This window comes from Gracilinanus agilis, chromosome 1, assembly GCF_016433145.1.
Source record: "Gracilinanus agilis isolate LMUSP501 chromosome 1, AgileGrace, whole genome shotgun sequence".
Classification (NCBI taxonomy): Eukaryota; Metazoa; Chordata; class Mammalia; order Didelphimorphia; family Didelphidae; genus Gracilinanus; species Gracilinanus agilis.
The window spans coordinates 48,275,249-48,292,602 of NC_058130.1; the positions used below are offsets into that span (position 1 = coordinate 48,275,249).

At 40.0% G+C, this 17,354-nt stretch overlaps 1 protein-coding gene across 1 annotated transcript in view; it reads left to right on the forward strand.

Moving 5' to 3' along the window:
- Window positions 1–11,794, forward strand: part of EDEM1 (ER degradation enhancing alpha-mannosidase like protein 1) — a 36,793-nt gene extending 24,999 nt beyond the window's left edge. The window contains exons 8-12 of the mRNA XM_044656829.1: window positions 1,713–1,883; window positions 4,699–4,772; window positions 5,435–5,531; window positions 8,857–9,063; window positions 11,588–11,794. Of these exons, the coding sequence (XP_044512764.1) occupies window positions 1,713–1,883; window positions 4,699–4,772; window positions 5,435–5,531; window positions 8,857–9,063; window positions 11,588–11,677 (639 nt within the window). The 3' untranslated portion in view covers window positions 11,678–11,794. The remainder of the gene's footprint in view (window positions 1–1,712; window positions 1,884–4,698; window positions 4,773–5,434; window positions 5,532–8,856; window positions 9,064–11,587) is intronic.
- The last annotated feature ends 5,560 nt before the right edge of the window (window positions 11,795–17,354 follow it).

Below are 17,354 nucleotides of genomic sequence, written 5' to 3' on the forward strand. Positions count from 1 at the left end.
AAACTATTCCCCGAGGGCCAGATCCAGGCCCTAGTTTGCCCATCACTGCCTTAAGCAATAACCTAATCATTCCATCTGGATGTGGGGGCCTGGTGGTTAGAGGGGAGTCATTTGCCCATCACTGATAGACCATTAAAGAATGAGAGCCAGGCCTGGCTGTTCTGTTTTGGAGGAGACAAATTGGACATCATTTACAGTTGGTCTCATTTGCCAGAGCTCCCTCAGTGGATCTGGAGGTTGAGAGGATACGGGAAGTCTTCTTGAAGATAAAGGTAATGAGATCAGGATGATCAGGTTTACCAGATGTCAGCTGTGTGGTCCCAGGTCTGTAAACACTGTGAGGTTGTACCAGCTGGAATAGCCTCTCCTTAGAAGATGGAGTATGTAGGGCTTCCTGCTGGCCTTCCTCAGAACTTAGGCAGGACCTTCAGGAACAGGGAATTCCAGCACAGATATGTTGGAGGACTGTAGTTGCTCTGGAAGGATGCTGTACGTTTCCTGTCTCTGGGGAGCGACTGGCTGAGATGAGAAGGCTGCGTGCCAGGGAGGCCGTGGAAGCCTGTACTGGACAGAAGGTTGTACAGTCTGGCCTCCGGGATGCCCTTCAACTCTTGGGATTCTGTGGCTGATACTAAACCAGCGTTTGTTAAGCACTTATTCTGTGCCAGGCATGTATTTGTTCCTGTTCTTGAAAAGAGGGAACTATTCAGGTCAGTTCTGTAGTTTCGGTGTTCAGCATATGTGAGGTAGAACTTGTAGACAGTGTGTCGTCGTCCTGGCCAGCCTGCCCTGGATCCCAAGCATAGACTGAGGAAGACACGGGCTGGAGACCCACCTGCTGTCCCTGCGGCCCAGTCAGCACTTCAGAGCCAAGTTTCAGAGCTGGCAAGGTCTGCATTCATCGGGAGAAGCTGGTGAGATCCCAGGGCTGGGTGGACCTTTGCCAGGACCCACCCTGACCCCAGCCCCCCCTGGCTTATCATCCGAAGCGGATCCTACAGAGAGTGTCTCTTTAGCTTGCTACAGGCCTTTCTCAGGCTTCTTTCCTGCTGTCCAGTTCAGTATTTGGATCAAGGCTAGCCTGCTTCCTTGTCCATCCGGATGGGCCCTTGATGAGGTCTTCTGTGGCTCCTTTGTTGATGATGGGCTGCTGGTGTTTGTCAGTAAAGTGCACAGGGATCACTGTCTGTCTTGCGCTCTCTTTTTGGAAGCTTTTTGCAGCTGAAGTGCTCCAATCTGAGCTTCCAGGGAGGCTCGAGGGGAGGCAGCTTTGTAGACAGGCTCGGGGAGATCAGCTGCAGCAAAGCTGTCTGTCATCAGGGAGGGACTGAGCAGAGAAGCCAGGCGGCTTCTCTGTGCCTTCTAAGTCCACGAGTAAGCACGGCCAGTGTGCTCTCCCATTCAAGTAAGCACAAAAATGCACTCCGCCGGCTAGAGTAATTTTTGAATCCTTGTTAACAGGCAATTGAAGCTTCTCCATTCATTAATAGAACCTCTGAAAATGTCCTGGACTCTCTGTTTGGAACTCTTTAATGAAATGAGGCTGCATAGGCCAAATAATCCTGTTTGCTCAGATGGTGCAGCCTAGCTTCCTCCCTGGCAGCCTGCCTCCAGCCATAGCTTACAGTGTAGCGAATCATTCCCATGGAATTGGGGTGAAGAGCTTTCTCCTTGGAGGGGACTGTCAAATGAGCTTTTGGTCTTTTCTCTAGATATTAATAGGGGATGTGGAAAATGCCATCTGCCTTCATGCCTTTTATTATGCCATTTGGAAGCGATTTGGTGCCCTCCCAGAACGATACAACTGGCAGCTCCAGGTGCCTGAAACTCCCTTTTACCCTCTGAGGCCAGAGCTGGTGGAATCCACCTATCTCCTTTACCAGGTATGCAAGTTCACTTGAGAAGAGAAAAATTAGTGTGTGTATCTGTTCACATATACATGTATAGCCACTAAACATGTCAGTATATAAAGTCTAGCAAGGGGGTTTTGTGGGTTGAGGAAACTTCCTTAACAAATGCAGATCCCCAGCTGCTGTGTGTGTGTGTGTGTGTGTGTGTGTGTGTGTGTGTGTGTGTGTGTATGTAAGTGAATTTGTTGTAAGTATTTGTGGTGTAATTGAGACGTATATGTATGAGAGAACAGTGTGTTGTAGTGGATAAAGTACAGGGTTTGGAATCGGAAAACCTAGGCTTGAATTTTGACACAGAGACTTTTTGACCCTGAATAAATTAACTGTTATGTGTTCTAGGTAACTGGAACTTAACTGGGTAGATGGAAGGAATTATTCTCACAAAATTATAGACTTATCATGTATTTACACATTGTGTGTGTGTGTGTGTGTGTGTGTGTGTGTGTGTGTCTGGTGTTTATACATTCTCTCCACAATATAAATACCCATAAATCTTCACAGAGCACTAGGTACTTAGTGTGGATATTTGGCCCTCAGTAAATATTTGTTGACATACAGTAAGCAGAATAAAATAGCCACATTATCATGTTATAGCATGAGATAGTTATTCAGATAGAGAACACATCTTTACTTTCTTGTGCCCTTGATTATAAAGAAATCCAATGGGATTCCTGTTTACTGTTTTCATTCAAATCTTTTTTTCTTTTTTAAAAATGATTGAAATTTTTTACTTTTACATCACCAAAATTTCCCTTGTAAACTTTCTCTCCTGGAGAACCATCTTATGTAACAATTTCTTTAAGCGAAAAAGAGAGAAAAGAAACAGAAAAAAATTAATACATTAAAAAAATATGGAAATATATATGCTCCACCCCTGAGGTCCTCCCACCTTTGTAAAGTAATGAGGGGAGAGAGCTTTTTATTTCTTTTTGGGTGCTCTGCCTATTCTTTATACTTTGTGTCCCATTTTTTTATGATCGTTATGCTTTCCAGTTTGCATTGTTGTCGCCACCGTGTTCATTGTGTCAGTTTATTTCACCCTTCATCAATTCAGGTAAATCTTTGTGAGTCTGTTTATCACATTTATCATTTCTTAGAGCACAGTAATATTTGATTACATTCTGTTGTGGGCATCTACTTTGTTTCCAATTCTTTGCTACCACAAAACATGCTGCTGTCAATATTTTTGTATATGTGACTACTTTGTTTCTTACCAATGAGCTCCGTGGGAAACGTGCCTATTAAGAGAGTCTTTGGGTCAAAGGTCATGGACATTTTAATCACATGCATAATTTCAAATTGCTTTCCAAAATGGTTGCTCTAATTCAGAGTTCCACTGGCAGCACATTAGTGTGCTTCAGCAGCACACTAGGGAACCTCGTGTAAAGACAGACAGAGCGTTTATTTTGAAGTTATTTCATTATCACCAAGAATGAAGTCTTAATTGTGAAATGTCATGTCCTGCTACAGTGTTAATCCAGCATATTACGTTTTTATATCTTCCTGAGGATACAGATATTCTAAAAGTCCTCTGCCTAGAAATAGAGAAAGGAACCTAAGGGTTGGCTTAAGTATAGCCTGTAGCATCTGTGGAATCCTGGCAGTTTGTCCCTGTTTGTAAGAAAGGAGAGAAACCAAGGAAGAGGAGAAGGTAGTGATTGGCTTAATGGTTTGGGGGTATGAACTTATTTGCAGAAAGAAAAGTCACCTTTAAAAAGATAACATCATTCCCTTAAATTTTTTCAAAGTTAAAAAATAATATTTCTTATCATTAAAAAGCAAAGGTATAAAATTTTAACTGGAAGTCTTGATTTTGGTTTTTTTTTTCTCTTTTGCATCATTTATTGCCTTTCAGCTTTTAGATCTTTTCCTTTTTTTCATATTCTTTTCCTTGTTTTATTCAATTCCTCACTTCTGTTCTTAACTTTCAAATTTTAAATTGTCTAGTGCTTCCATGACATTTTAAAAATTAGCATTTCTCAAATTCTCTTTACCTACAACTTGTCCATCTTTTGATTCGATGATATTAGAGGTGCCATATTTGACGCTAAATGATGTGTGTATCTGAATTCAATAGGACCTTTGATTCACAACTTAAAGCACTAGAAAAACTACTGCTTGTTCCTGGGTATAAATATGATAATTTATTGGGGAGGAGGGAATATGGTTATATGTAGTCAGAAAGCTTTTTCTGGAAATTATTAGAGGAAATGTTGATATCCAAGATCTCCTACATCCAAAATTCAGTGATTCCAAGTTCTAGCAGAACCTGGTTTTAAGCTTTCTTGAAAAGCCTGGTTTCTACTGCTTGATTGTGTCCTGCCTTGGAGTGATACCTGGGTCAGAGGTAAAGGCCAAAACTGTTTTTCTATTTGCTTCTTAATTTTCCCATTTATTTAAAGACAAGTAGAACCTGAGCTGGACCTTTAAGGTTCCTGATGTAGCTCTAATGCCAAGTGTTTGAGTAATATTGTGTTTTTATTTTTAACCCTCACCTTGTTCTCCAGAGAGCTGAAGTCAATATTTCTGAAGCAAGATGTTCTAAGATCACTGAAAACTTAAACAAAACAGACTATTAGATGTGGGTTATGGTGATTTACAAAAAATGCATTTTCCCCAGTCCTTCTGTATTCTTGAAGTACCCCAAAATATTAATTTTGCTCTGTGCCTACTTTCTTTTGATTAGCATTAGTATCTCCTAACTTAGTGCTCTTGGCTTTCTGATATGTTTTGAAGGGATTTAAAAATTTCTTTTGCTAGATTATGTTCCTTTTTTTGTTCTTTTTAGGCAACCAAGAATCCCTTTTATCTCCATGTAGGAATGGATATTCTTCAGAGCCTGGAAAAGCATACAAAAGTCAAGTCAGTTTTAAAGTTCCTTCTTTTCTCTTTGTTGGCCGCTTTTTGGCTCTGTTTTGAGTTGGTCTCTGAAATGTTTTATATTGCATTTGGAAATAAAATGAGAGGTAGGTAGGATCTTAAAAAGATCACAGCATGAGATGTTAAGAGGTCTGAGTTCTAATATAAGCTTCACAGTCAACTAGTTTTTTGACCCTGGGCAAGTCTGGGCTTTTATTTTTCCCTCTAACATGAGTTTGTTGACCTTGAAGGTACTTGGCAACACTGAGATCTTGTGGTATAAAGTTCAGTTTCATTTTGAAAAGTTTCAGCTACAATTGGTACTATCATCTTGCTCTTGGTAGTTACCTTCAAGTTGTAACCTGCCACCAATTATAGCCGAATTACTGTTCCTCAATCAAATTCTAGATGGCTTTTAAAAATTCTTAAAAGTCTTTGGTTACTGCAGTTAAAAAAATGAAACCAGGTCTTGTCTGTATTGTAGAATATTCCATTGGCATCAGATTAGTTCATTAGTATGTCTACTGTCCTTTCAAAATAAGAATAGAGAACATTTAAGCTCATATAGTTGTCTATGTGGAATTTGATTAGTTTCAAAAGACCGTACTTAGGATGTTTATTTTACTGTTGGGTAGAGAATGATTAAAAGCATGATTCTTTTACAGATGTGGTTATGCTACATTACATCATGTCATAGAGAAATCAAAAGAGGACCGGATGGAAAGTTTCTTTCTGAGTGAGACCTGTAAATACTTGTATTTGGTATGTATTGCATTCAAAAGTGATTCATTCAATGATAACATTTTCAATAAAGCTTAGAGCAGTGCTGTGAACATTTATTTGGTTCCTGGCCCATCTGTAAACTTGCTGGGGACAAACACTCCAGCCAGCCATTTATTCAGATATATTTTTTACCCTGTAATCTTCCTTCCTCCCATCTCCCTGCCACCTTCCCCCCCCCCCCCCCAACATATTCAACATAATAACAGCAATTATTTGGTACTTTGAAGTTTGCAAAGTGTTTTTAAAATATCTAATTTTATCTTCACAATAACCCTGTGGAAAAGGTATTCTTATTATTCCCCTTTTACAGATGGGGAAACTGAAACATGGAATTTAAGAAGCTAGCCTAGGATCATGCAGCTACTAAGTGGTTAGAGGGAGAATTTGAACACATACATTCTCTCTCTCTCTCTCTCTCTCTCTCTCTCTCTCTCTCTCCCTCCCTCTTCCTCCCTCCCCCTCTCACTCCCTTCCTTTGTTGGCTGCATTTTGGCTCTGATTTGAGTTGGTCTGTGAAATGTTGTTTTATATTGCATTTGGAAATAAAATGAGAGGTAGGCAGGATCTTAGAGCTTTATGAGGATATGCTACCATGTAGGCATGATAGCTTAAAAAAGTGTGCATACACACGCGCACACACACACACTCTCCCATACTGACATTCATACTCATGCTTGTGCTTGTGAAATTAAATTCATTAGACCAAGAATTTGGAAAACTGGGTGCCAGTTCTGGCACTGCTTCAAATGAACTTATCTTGGACAAATGGCTTATCTTCTCTAATCCTCTAGTTTTTCATCATTTCAAGAGGTAAATGGGCTATAATGACAGAGTCTTCATGTTGGAAGACATTCTTCTATTGGTGCCTTGAACACAAAACTTTTTTCCTCTTCTAGAATCTTGTTCTAGCAAGATTGCATTCATTACTTTTCTTAAACATATCCTTTATTAGGTTTTCCTTCCTGCAAACATATTAAGGTCTCTCTTATCCTAAAAAGCCTTCTTTTGGCCCTTCTGTCACAGTTATATCTCTTTTCTCTTCATTGCTAAGCTTCTTGGAAAAAGTTCTCTCTGATACTTTGTCATCCTCTAAATCTTAAATCTGCTTTACATTCTTATCCCTCTTGCAAAGTTTGCCTTTTATTTAGTCCCAAATGGCTTTTTTCTCCCTGAGTCTTCATCCTTATTGACCTGTTGGCAGCATTTGACTCTGCTTGCTCTCTCCTTTTGAATGCTTCTTTCTCTCATCTTCAATGAACCTGGACTCAAGTGATACTTATTTGCCTCCTTCTCCGGTGGTTTGTTCTCTTATGTCTCTGCGTGAACAGTTTCCAAAGTTTTGCCATTGATAATGCAGCTATTTTCCCATTCCAGTGTTTTTTTTTTTTTTTTTAAATTTTAAACCCTTAACTTCTGTGTATTAACTTATAGGTGGAAGATTGGTAAGGGTAGGCAATGGGGGTCAAGTGACTTGCCCGGGATCACACAGCTGGGAAGTGTCTGAGGCCGGATTTGAACCTAGGACCTCCTGTCTCTAGGCCTGGCTCTCAATCCACTGAGCTACCCAGCTGCCCCCTCCAGTGTGTTTTTAATAAGTCTTGAGGCACAGTTTGGTGGTGTGCTGCGAACACTGCCTTTGAGTCAGAGACCACTTTATTCTTTGGGCCTCTATCTCTTTCAATGTGAAATTGAGGGGCTTGAACATATGATCTCTAAGGTTCCTTCCAGCTCTAATGTCTATGCCCTCTTTTCTCCCCTCCTCTCCCTTAGCAATCTTGGCGATCCTGTGGCTTCTTAATCTTAATATCTGACTTCCAAATTGGACCTGTCTCCTGACATACATCTCTACCTGGTTGTCTTGTGGGCACCTCAACTCCAATATGGCCGCAATCTTGCTTATCTTTCCCTCCAAGCCTGTTAATCCTTATTATGTGATTATTTCTATCAGTGTAGAGCCCAGTTTCTCAGGTTTAAAACCTTGGTTTTATTTTTCTTACTTTTCTCTTTCCCTTTACCTCTCTTCTATAATCAGTTACTGGATCATGCAGATTCCATTTTTGAAATAAGTTGCATCCATTCCCTTCTGTGTTCTCACTGCTACTGCCAGAATGTAGGCTCTTATTACCACCTGCTTAGACTGTTGCAAGAATGACCTAATAAGCTATCCTAACTATTGTTTCTCCTGGGGAAACCCTTATCCCCTTGGCTGTCAAGATTTACCTTTCTGGGGGCAGCTGGGTAGCTCAGTGGAGTGAGAGTCAGGCCTAGAGACGGGAGGTCCTAGGTTCAAACCCGGCCTCAGCCACTTCCCAGCTGTGTGACCCTGGGCAAGTCACTTGACCCCCATTGCCCATCCTTACCACTCTTCCACCTATGAGACAATACACCGAAGTACAAGGGTTTAAAAAAAAAAATGCTATCTCCATAGTGAAACTGATGAACTGAGTGCAGAATAAAGAACATTTAAAAAAAAAAAAAAGATTTACCTTCCTTATGCATGAATCTGGTCACGCTACTCTTGCACAAAGCTCTCCCTTGGCTCCTAATTTCCAACTGAAAAACCTTCTTTGGTCTAACATTCAAGGCTCTCTATCTACAGTCTTTAGCCATTTCACTTTTCCTGCTTTATTTCTTACTGCTTTCCTCTGTCTCTACATTAACCAGACTGAATAACTTGATATAAACTCCTGGCATTGTTTCACCTTTGTGTCTTTGCTTACAATGTTCTCTAGGCCCTTGTTGCATATCCTGTATATAAATATTAATTCAGCTGTCACCTTCATCTTCCCTCTCCTTTCCAAATTAGGCAGTAATCTGCCTTTTCCTTCCACATGGCACTTTACTTGCCACTTCTGTGATGTAGTTAGACTTACCAGCTTTGGTTGTAGATATTTGTGTGTGTATGTGTGTGTGTGTGTGTGTGTGTGTGTGTGTGTGTGTGTGTGTGTGGTCTTCTCCACTAAGTGAATCATAAGATCTCCTAGGAATTAAAACAGTGCTTTGTACAGGAACCTTTAAAATGTGTTGTTGAATTAAACTTGAGATCACCCCGGGATGACTTTCAGTTAAATTCTCATGATGATCTAAACCTTCTCCTCCCTATAAGTGATCAACTCCAGATTGTCCTCTTTCTAGTATAAAACTACAGTACCATAGATTAATAGCAGGCACATTTAGTGGTCCATTTTCATTGCTATTATCCTTTATGGGAATTGTTGAGGTAGTCTATAACTAGGTCAGTTTTGGAAATTTGGCTTTCTGCTTGAGAATTCCAACACATTCCTCTCCTTTCCTCCCTTCCTAGTTGTTTGATGAAGAGAATCCAGTGCATCAGTCTGGAAATGGATACATGTTTACTACTGAAGGACATATCATATCTGTGGATAAACATCTTCGGAATTCTCCCTGGAAGAAATCCCTTTCAGAAGAAGAGGTGGGAGAACACCAAGAAGAAAAACATATGTCCAGGCCCAAACCTTTGGAGCTAAAAGTCAACACCTCGGGCCTAAATGTAAGAAGCATTTTTAAAAGAGTGAGGTTGGAAGGTGGAAAACATAACTGTTAACTGAAATTTTAAGTTGAAGGTGGTTGTTTTTAGGTCCAACTATTTGATATAGAAAAACCAGTTTTAAAACTATACTTTATCAAATGTAACATGATGTTCTGATATGAACAAGACAGAGGATTAGATTTTTAAGACCTAATATGGTTGTCATCAATATTTGACCAAAGTGAAATGAGTAATTTTGGTGGGACAGCCCCTAAAATGAACCCAAACCAGGGTTTCACAAAACCTTTTTTTTTTTTTAAACCCTCACTTTCTGTTTTAGAATCAATTCTAAGACACAGGAATAACAGAGGCTTGACAGACTAGGAGATCTAGTGACTTGCTCAGTGCCACACAACAAGGAAGTGCCTAAGACCAGATTTGAACCCAGGTCCTCCTGACTTTAGATCTGGTGCTCTATCCACTTTGTTCCATAGCCATCCTTCACAGAACCTTTTAATTGCCCTCTGTTCTGAATATCCCCGACATATTTTGTTTGCTTCTCTTAAAAGAAAAAGCTTATTTATTTGACTAGCGGCGGAAAAAGCTTATTTATTTGAATAGCGGCAAGGTTGGATTTAGGGGACCATATATCTGTATCACATTATGTATTGAAATCTTTGAAGGAGGCAGTCCTAGCCCAATCATGTAGCTTTGCCCTGTGCTTTGCTCTCCCCCCTTTCTCCAAAATAGCTTTTTATTTTATTTTATTTATTTTATTTTTGCCCTTTTTTTAATTTTTAAATTTTTTCCATGTTTCTCCCCTCATCCTTCCCCCCCCCCCCCAGAGTTTACACACAATTCCACTGGGTTATACATACATACATGTGTGTATGTTTGCATGTATAAAATCATTCGAACCCATTTCCATATTATTCATTTTTTTTTAAACCCTTACCTTCCATCCTGGAATCAATACATTGTATTGGCTCCAGGGCAGAAGAGTGGTAAGGGCTAGGCAATGGGGGTTAAGTCATTTAAGTCACTTGCCCAAGGTCACACAGCTAGGAAGTATCTGAGGCCACATTTGAACCCAAGACCTCCCGTCTCTAGGCCTGGCTCTCAATCCACTGAGCCACACAGCTGCCCCTTCATATTATTCATTTTTATAAAAGAGTAATCCTTTAAACCCAAAATCACATACCCAAATAAACAAGTGTTAAATCCCATGTTTTCTTCTGTGTTTCTACTCCCACAGTTTTTTCTCTGGTTATGGATAGTGTTCTTTCTCATAAGTCCCTCAGAATTGTCCTGGGTCGCTGCATTGCTACTGGTAGAAAAGTCTATCACATTTGATCATCCCACAGTGTATCCATCTCTGTGTACAGTGTTCTCCTGGTTCTGCTCCTTTCATTCTGCATCACTTCCTGGAGGTCGTACCAGTTCGCATGGAATCCCTCCGGTTCATCATTCCTTTTAGCACAATAATATTCCATCACTATCAGATACCACAATTTGTTCAGCCATTCCACAATTGAAGGGCATCCCCTCATTTTCCAATTTTTTACTACCATAAAGAGAGTGGCTATAAATATTTTTGCATAAACAGGTCCTTGCCTGTTTTTTTTTTTTTTTTTTAATTTTTGGGATAGAAACCCAGTAGTGGTATTGTTGAATCAAAGGGTAGGCATTCTTTTTTCTTTTTTTTTAAACCCTCACCTTCCATCTTGGAAGAGTGGTAAGGGTAGGCAATGGGAGTCAAGTGGCTTGCCCAAAGTCACAAAGCTGGGAAGTGTCTGAGGCCAGATTTGAACCTAGGACCTCCCGTCTCTAGACCTGGTTCTCAATCCACTGAGCTACCCAGCTGCCCCCGCAGGCATTCTTTTAAGGCCCTTTGGGGTTGATCCAAATTGCCCTCCAGAATAGTTGGATCAGTTCACAGCTTAACCAGCAAAGCTTTAGTGTTCCAATTTTGCCACATCCTCTCTAATATTTATTATTTCCCTTTCCTGACATATTGGCCACTCTGCGAGGTTTAAGGTCCTACCTCAGAGCTTTTTTGATCTACATTTCTCCCATCAGGAGGGATTTAGAACCCCAAATAGCTTTTTTAAAGTGCTCTCAACATACATTTTCTAGCATTTGGATAGCTATGTGAATGTTAGGAGTGAAAGGAAGAGAGACCTGAATTCCAGTTCCATTATAAAGGTGGGGATGTTTTTTAGATAATTAAATTGCCAGCTCAAATTCTGGGATGACTAATTTATAGTACAGCCAAAAAATATAGTTTCTCTTCCTAATTGTCACTGATTATATGATCTAGATTTGCTGACCTCTCTGAGCCTCAGTTTCCCTTATCTGTGAAATGCCTTTCCAGTTCATATTTTGTAATGTCATCTTATGGTGCCCAATACATTAACTCTCTTTTCTGTAGCTTCTTTAGATTGAAGGGCAGGTATACAGTCATGACAGTCATGTTACCTGGGTACTGGTGGGCTAGGAATTTTAAATTCAGAATTAATTTTCCTACATTTTCTTTCCCTCCTAGTGCAATCGTATTCCTGATGAGAGAAGGTACTCTTTACCCCTCAAGAGCATCTACATGAGACAGATTGATCAGATGGTTGGCCTGATTTGAGTTATTACATTGCATGGTGATCTTCAAAAAACAAATGCAGAATTCTAACTGAAGTGGAAGAAGGACTACAAAAGTCTGGCTGTGAATATAATGGCGGCAGATCTGGCCTGCAACATACTTGCTCTCTGTTCTTGAATATCTTAATTATTCTCTCTGGTTCAAAACACAAACAACCCAAACTGGTCTCCCTTATTTCTTTATTAAGATTTGAAATCAAGAGTGGCTGACAGGTTGTCCCTTTACTGAACACAGTACTGCTTGTGGAGGGAAGTGTCGCGGAGCGGCCAGCCCTCGTAAGAGAGGCTCTTGCTCCCTCTTCACAGTAGGATCGTGGATAAGATCTCTGCAGAAGGGTTTATGGGAATCACTTCTTTTCTTGAAATGACAACCCTTTCTCTTGTGGGATGCTTAGGCTGCCTTCTAGCTCATCGATAAGCCATTGTCTGCCCTGATTTTGGATTACTTTTTTTTTGAAAGAAAAGAAAATCTATCTTTTGCCACCAGTGCACCAAGTAACCCTAACTAATCATTACTGCCAGGTCTGAATTCTAACCAATAGCTTCTGAAGGATCACATCATGGAACTAAGAAATGACCTTGTCTTAAAATCTAATGTCACATGGACTCTGCAGAAGAGCTTTTGTAGTCCAGAACTCTGGGGTGGAGCCAGCCTGCCCAGAGTTCCTCCCAGCCCTATCCTGATTTCACGTTTACTGACTGTGCTTTTTTGATCCTAACTATGTTTGGGGTTAAAAAAAAAAATCTTCCCCTCCCTTCTTTTGGTTCATACATCACTAGTGCTCATTGAATGGGGATGGGGAGAGAAAGGATGATGCTCTTTACATGGTTTGGGCAGTTGGCCTGCCCAGGTTGTCAGTTAGTGCCTTAGGATGACTCAGTTGTGGGTCATTGAAAATTGAAGCTGCTTCTCCTTCTTAGCAGGCTCAGTTTGTGTTAGGATCTCATGGTGTTAGCATAGAACCAGGACCAGAATAAACAGTGAAATATTAGATTCTTATTCCTTAGGAATGTTTTGTGTGTGTGTGTGTGCGTGCGTGTGTGTGTGTGTGTGTGTGTGTGTGTGTGTGTGTGAGAGAGAGAGAGAGAGAGAGAGAGAGAGAGAGAGAGAGAGAAGGGGATTGGAGAGAACAGACCTTTCAATATTTCATTTCAGGGAAGTAAGTAACCAGGAAATTAGACACATTTTGGAGTTAAAGCCTCCTCTTATTCGAAAGAAACAGAAAACTCTTTCCTGTGGTAGTGTATTTCCTTCATGAATGGATTTAAACTAGTCATTAGTGAACTCCAGCTAGAATTGAGCTGAATACTGTGTTACTATCAGGGGTTATGGGCTAGGCTATTCAACACAGGAAGCTCTAGCTTCACTTGGTATTTCCTAGCTAGTCAATGCTGCCCACTTTAAATTTTCTTCCCCCTTTTCCAAAGGGAACCTAAATCCTCACATTTATCAACCAACTGGGGAATTTTTCATTCTTTTTATTTCTTTGGTAAGTTTTATAAGTTTTAGGTGTTTTATGTTTTCTTAAGTTAGATATAAAATTCAGCTCTTGGTTATTTTTAATAATGAGGTTAAGAAATCCTTGAACTCATTTAAAAACTCTTTGCTACTATGTAAGATATAATTTTTTTAAAGCAAGAACATAAAATATTTTGCTCTTTTCACTTTTTAATCTTCAAAAGCCTTATTCTGAATCACCACCTGCACTTGCTGTGTAGATCAAGCATTCATTCAGTATACTTTACTTTTTAAAAAGTCTTCCATGACTCCCTGTAATCAACTCTTCCTTCCTTTTTCCTCCTTGCCCTCCCCCAATTTCCTTCTTCAGCCAACTTGAGGAAAAAAAACCTTGGTGGCACTGAGGAGGAACAAACAGTGTGTGTGATCTGGGTGGGAACTGGGTTTGCCAACTTTCTCTTCTGGGTTTGCCCTTGCTGCATCCCATATTTCCATGACAAAGTGGGAGAGAGCCACTTGAACATCCTCTTCTAGTCCTCCATTCTGCATGTCTTCCTTTCCCATTCCTCTAGCATGTCTAACACCACCTTTCTTTTGGTGTTAGAAGCTGTGCCTGGAATCATGATCCTCTCCTTTGCTGAGCTATTTATGAAACTCAGGGACTTAATGCTCCAATCCAGAATCAGCTCCCAGGACTGCACCTTTTTGCAGAAATGTTATTGAGGATTGGTGAGTGGCTTCATGGAAACCCCGAATGTTCCAGCCCTACCCAAGCCAAAACATCCTAGCTAGATATTAGGTCCCAGGATTGATCCTGGAAGGCATCAGTTGGTTCATCATTAGGAAAAGCTGAACCAAGTCTGATGGCTTTTTCAAAAGGAGGCTATATTAATGAGATTTGATTGTGAGCAAATGCTTTCATTTTCTATTTTGGAAGCAACACACCAGTGCCAGCACTAGCCATTTAATATGATGCTGACTCCAATAATTGTGGCACCTTTTTATTTCACTGTGTCATCAGTGTGGCTCTCTCAGAAGGCAGAAGAAAGGTAATTGCCACAGAGAGGGCAATTTTTGCTGATTTGGCTTTTGGGAGCACTGATATCACCTGTGTGCCATCTTCGTGTGGGATTAATGACTGTGCTGGCAAACATTGTTTATGGGTCCCTACAAAGCATGTAAGACTGATGACTAATACATGACAGTCTTGGTCTCTACATTAGCATTGTATCGTCTCAATCTTCCTAAGTGTTTTGTACATTCCTCCACCCAGAGTCCCAAAGCATTGTAGGGTACAGTTCTTATACATCAAAAACACGACCAAAGTCAGGCCTCCAAATTTTTGGTGGAAATTATTTTGTTTAATTTTGTTTTTGATTTGTGTTCTGCTTTGCAGGCTCACCATGGAGCCCACTGCACTTTCAGACTTTCCTTCAGTGCCATCAAACTTTCCTAATTTTACATATTGCCCAGGGTCCTGATGCTACCATCTGTAGCTTCCAAACAGCTTAAAATAATAGCCTTCTTGAGTCTCTTCATTTTGATGGTGCATTAGAATGTGCGATTTGAAATCTTTAGCTGACTTTAAAAAAAAAAGCGGCTAATGATTAAAGAAAAATCTATGCAGTTCCATATGAAGGAAAGTCTTAGTAGTTATCTAGTTTGGATGCCTTAATACAAATAGTTTATCAGTTCTGATCAATGATTTTTTTTTTTTTTTACTTCATCAGAGCTGGGCATGGGACAGGGTATGGGGTAGCCTTGCCTATCCCCCAATCTGCAGTTACTTGTTAATTATAAAAAGTCTTCCTTTGTGTTGTGCTGTGAATACACATACCCTGAAACCTTGTCCCTTTGCCACTTAAGGGTTCTGGGGTATAGTAGTATTTTTTTTAATTTGAAGGTTTCAGAGTCTGCTGCTAGGTGCAAGGAGCTCTCCCATCATGGTTGCTGTAACCATCTCTCCTCTGCCCCCAGTCCTCTTGACTCCCACCATTGTGCCTCTGCTATCGAGGGGCCCTCCTAGAAGGAAAATAGTCAGTCCCTGTGATCTGTTCCATAAGTGATAAGCCAACTGAGATAAGATCAAATTGGGTAGACACTGGTCACCTCTGGGGCCACCAAGCAGGCTCTGAAGAGTGACCACACTGAAATGAATGTGAATTTGGGCAAATGTCTGGTAGCCATGGCACTTCCCAGTTCAAACCCATTTCTCAGCTCTTGATTCCAAGAGATGAGGGAGGTGGGGTGGAAGGATTTTGGAAGGTGGTTTTTGTTTTTTAAATAGCAAAACATAGGGCATATTTTTATTTATTTTGCACTAGAAAAGCAAATCTGTTTTTGCAAAACTGAGAATTGGAAACGGCTGGGGTGACTTGTTGGAATATACAGGTCTGTTGTGCTTCTCACTCTGTAATGTGCAATATAATTTGCAACAACAAATGATATGTTTAATCTATGTAAATAAGAAATGATTTTAAATTAAAGGGGAGTGCTTTTTTTTTTGTAAAAGGACCAAATGTTCTTTTATAAATGTCATGAAGAATATCTTCTTGCTCTTTGAAATTTATTAGAATTTTTACGATTTTCATTAAAAGATTTTTTTTTACTTGCACCCTTTTGTGTGTGTGTGTGTGTATGATATTGACGTAAGGGGAGAATTAGTGTTTAAAGCAGGGTCAGAATCAATATACATGTATTATAGTGTTTACCATTATAGACATTACACATTTCTTTAGTGCCTAATTTGTGCCAGGAACAAGCCAGATGCTTGTGATTCAAATATAGAAGTGAGGTGGTTCCTGACTCCAAGGAACCTACATTCACATTCTGAACTTAAAGACCTGTTTTTGTCACTGTTGGTTCTGGGTAAATTACTTTAATACCTTAGTGCCCTGACTTCTTCATTTGTAAAATAAAGGATCAGAAAGCCAGAAAGGCCTTGAGATGCCCCAAGTCCAATGTCCTCATTTTAACCGATGAAAGTAGGACCCAGAGAGGTTAAACAGCTGTTTTGGAGTAGTAAGTATCAGATGCAGGATTTGAAATGGAGAGTTCTGGATTCTAAATCCAGTGTGTAATCTGTGGCACCATGCTGCTTTGTCAAGGGGATTTCACTAGATCCCTAACGTCTCTTCGATGCTATTTCTTCCTCCTAGGAGATGGGTCCTTTATTGTGTGAGGAGAAACATTTCTGTGAGATTAGTACCTACTTGGGATGATTTCAGTTCCTTTCAGCTGTTTGCAATTAATTGTGACCTAGTTTCTTGCAAAGTCATCCTGTGCTCCCACTTCTCAGAATGACAGATCTTTCCCCTTTCCAGGAAAACTTAGGTCAAGAATACTGAATTGGGTGAAATAGAACAACTTCTTAATTAAGCATTTTGCCTTAGAGAGTCCCACCCAGAATCCTACTGGTTTCTATTTACTGTGAATGATTGAATAAATTTTCTTGGCACCAATGGTACTAGTTTTTTTTTTTTTTTTAAGTTTAATTAATTTAGAATATTTTTTCATGGTTACATGATTCATGTTCTTTCCTTCCCCTCCTCCCAACTGGGTTTTACATGTGTCATTGATCAAGACCTATTTCCATGTTATTGATAATTGCATTAGGGGGATTGTTTAGAGTCTACATCCCCAATCATATCCCCATCAAGCCATGTGATCAAGCAGCTGTTTTTCTTCTGTGTTTCTACTCCCACTGTTCTTTCTCTAGATGTGGATAACATCTATCTCATAAGTCCCTCAGAATTGTCCTGGATTATTGCATTGCTGCTAGTAGAGAAGTCCATTACATTGGATAGTACCACAATGCTTCACTTTCTGTGTAGTGTTCTGATTCTGCCTATTTCATTCTGCATCAGTTCATTGAGGTTCTTCCATTTCATATAGAAATCCTCCAGTTCATTATTCCTTATAGCACAATAGTATTCCATTACTATCGTATACCACAATTTGTCCCCAATTGAGGGACACCCTCTCATTTTCCAATTTTTTACCACCACAAAGAGTGTAGAAATGTCCAAGGTCAAATTTGAACTCAGATCCTCTGGACTCCAGACCTGTTGCTCTATCCACAATGCTACCTAGCCACACCTTTAATAGATATTAATGGAATAGGGTAATATATATAATAGCTATTAAAACCTTGATCATCTTAAATGTCCCTAAGACTTTTTTGGAATACTCTGTATAATTT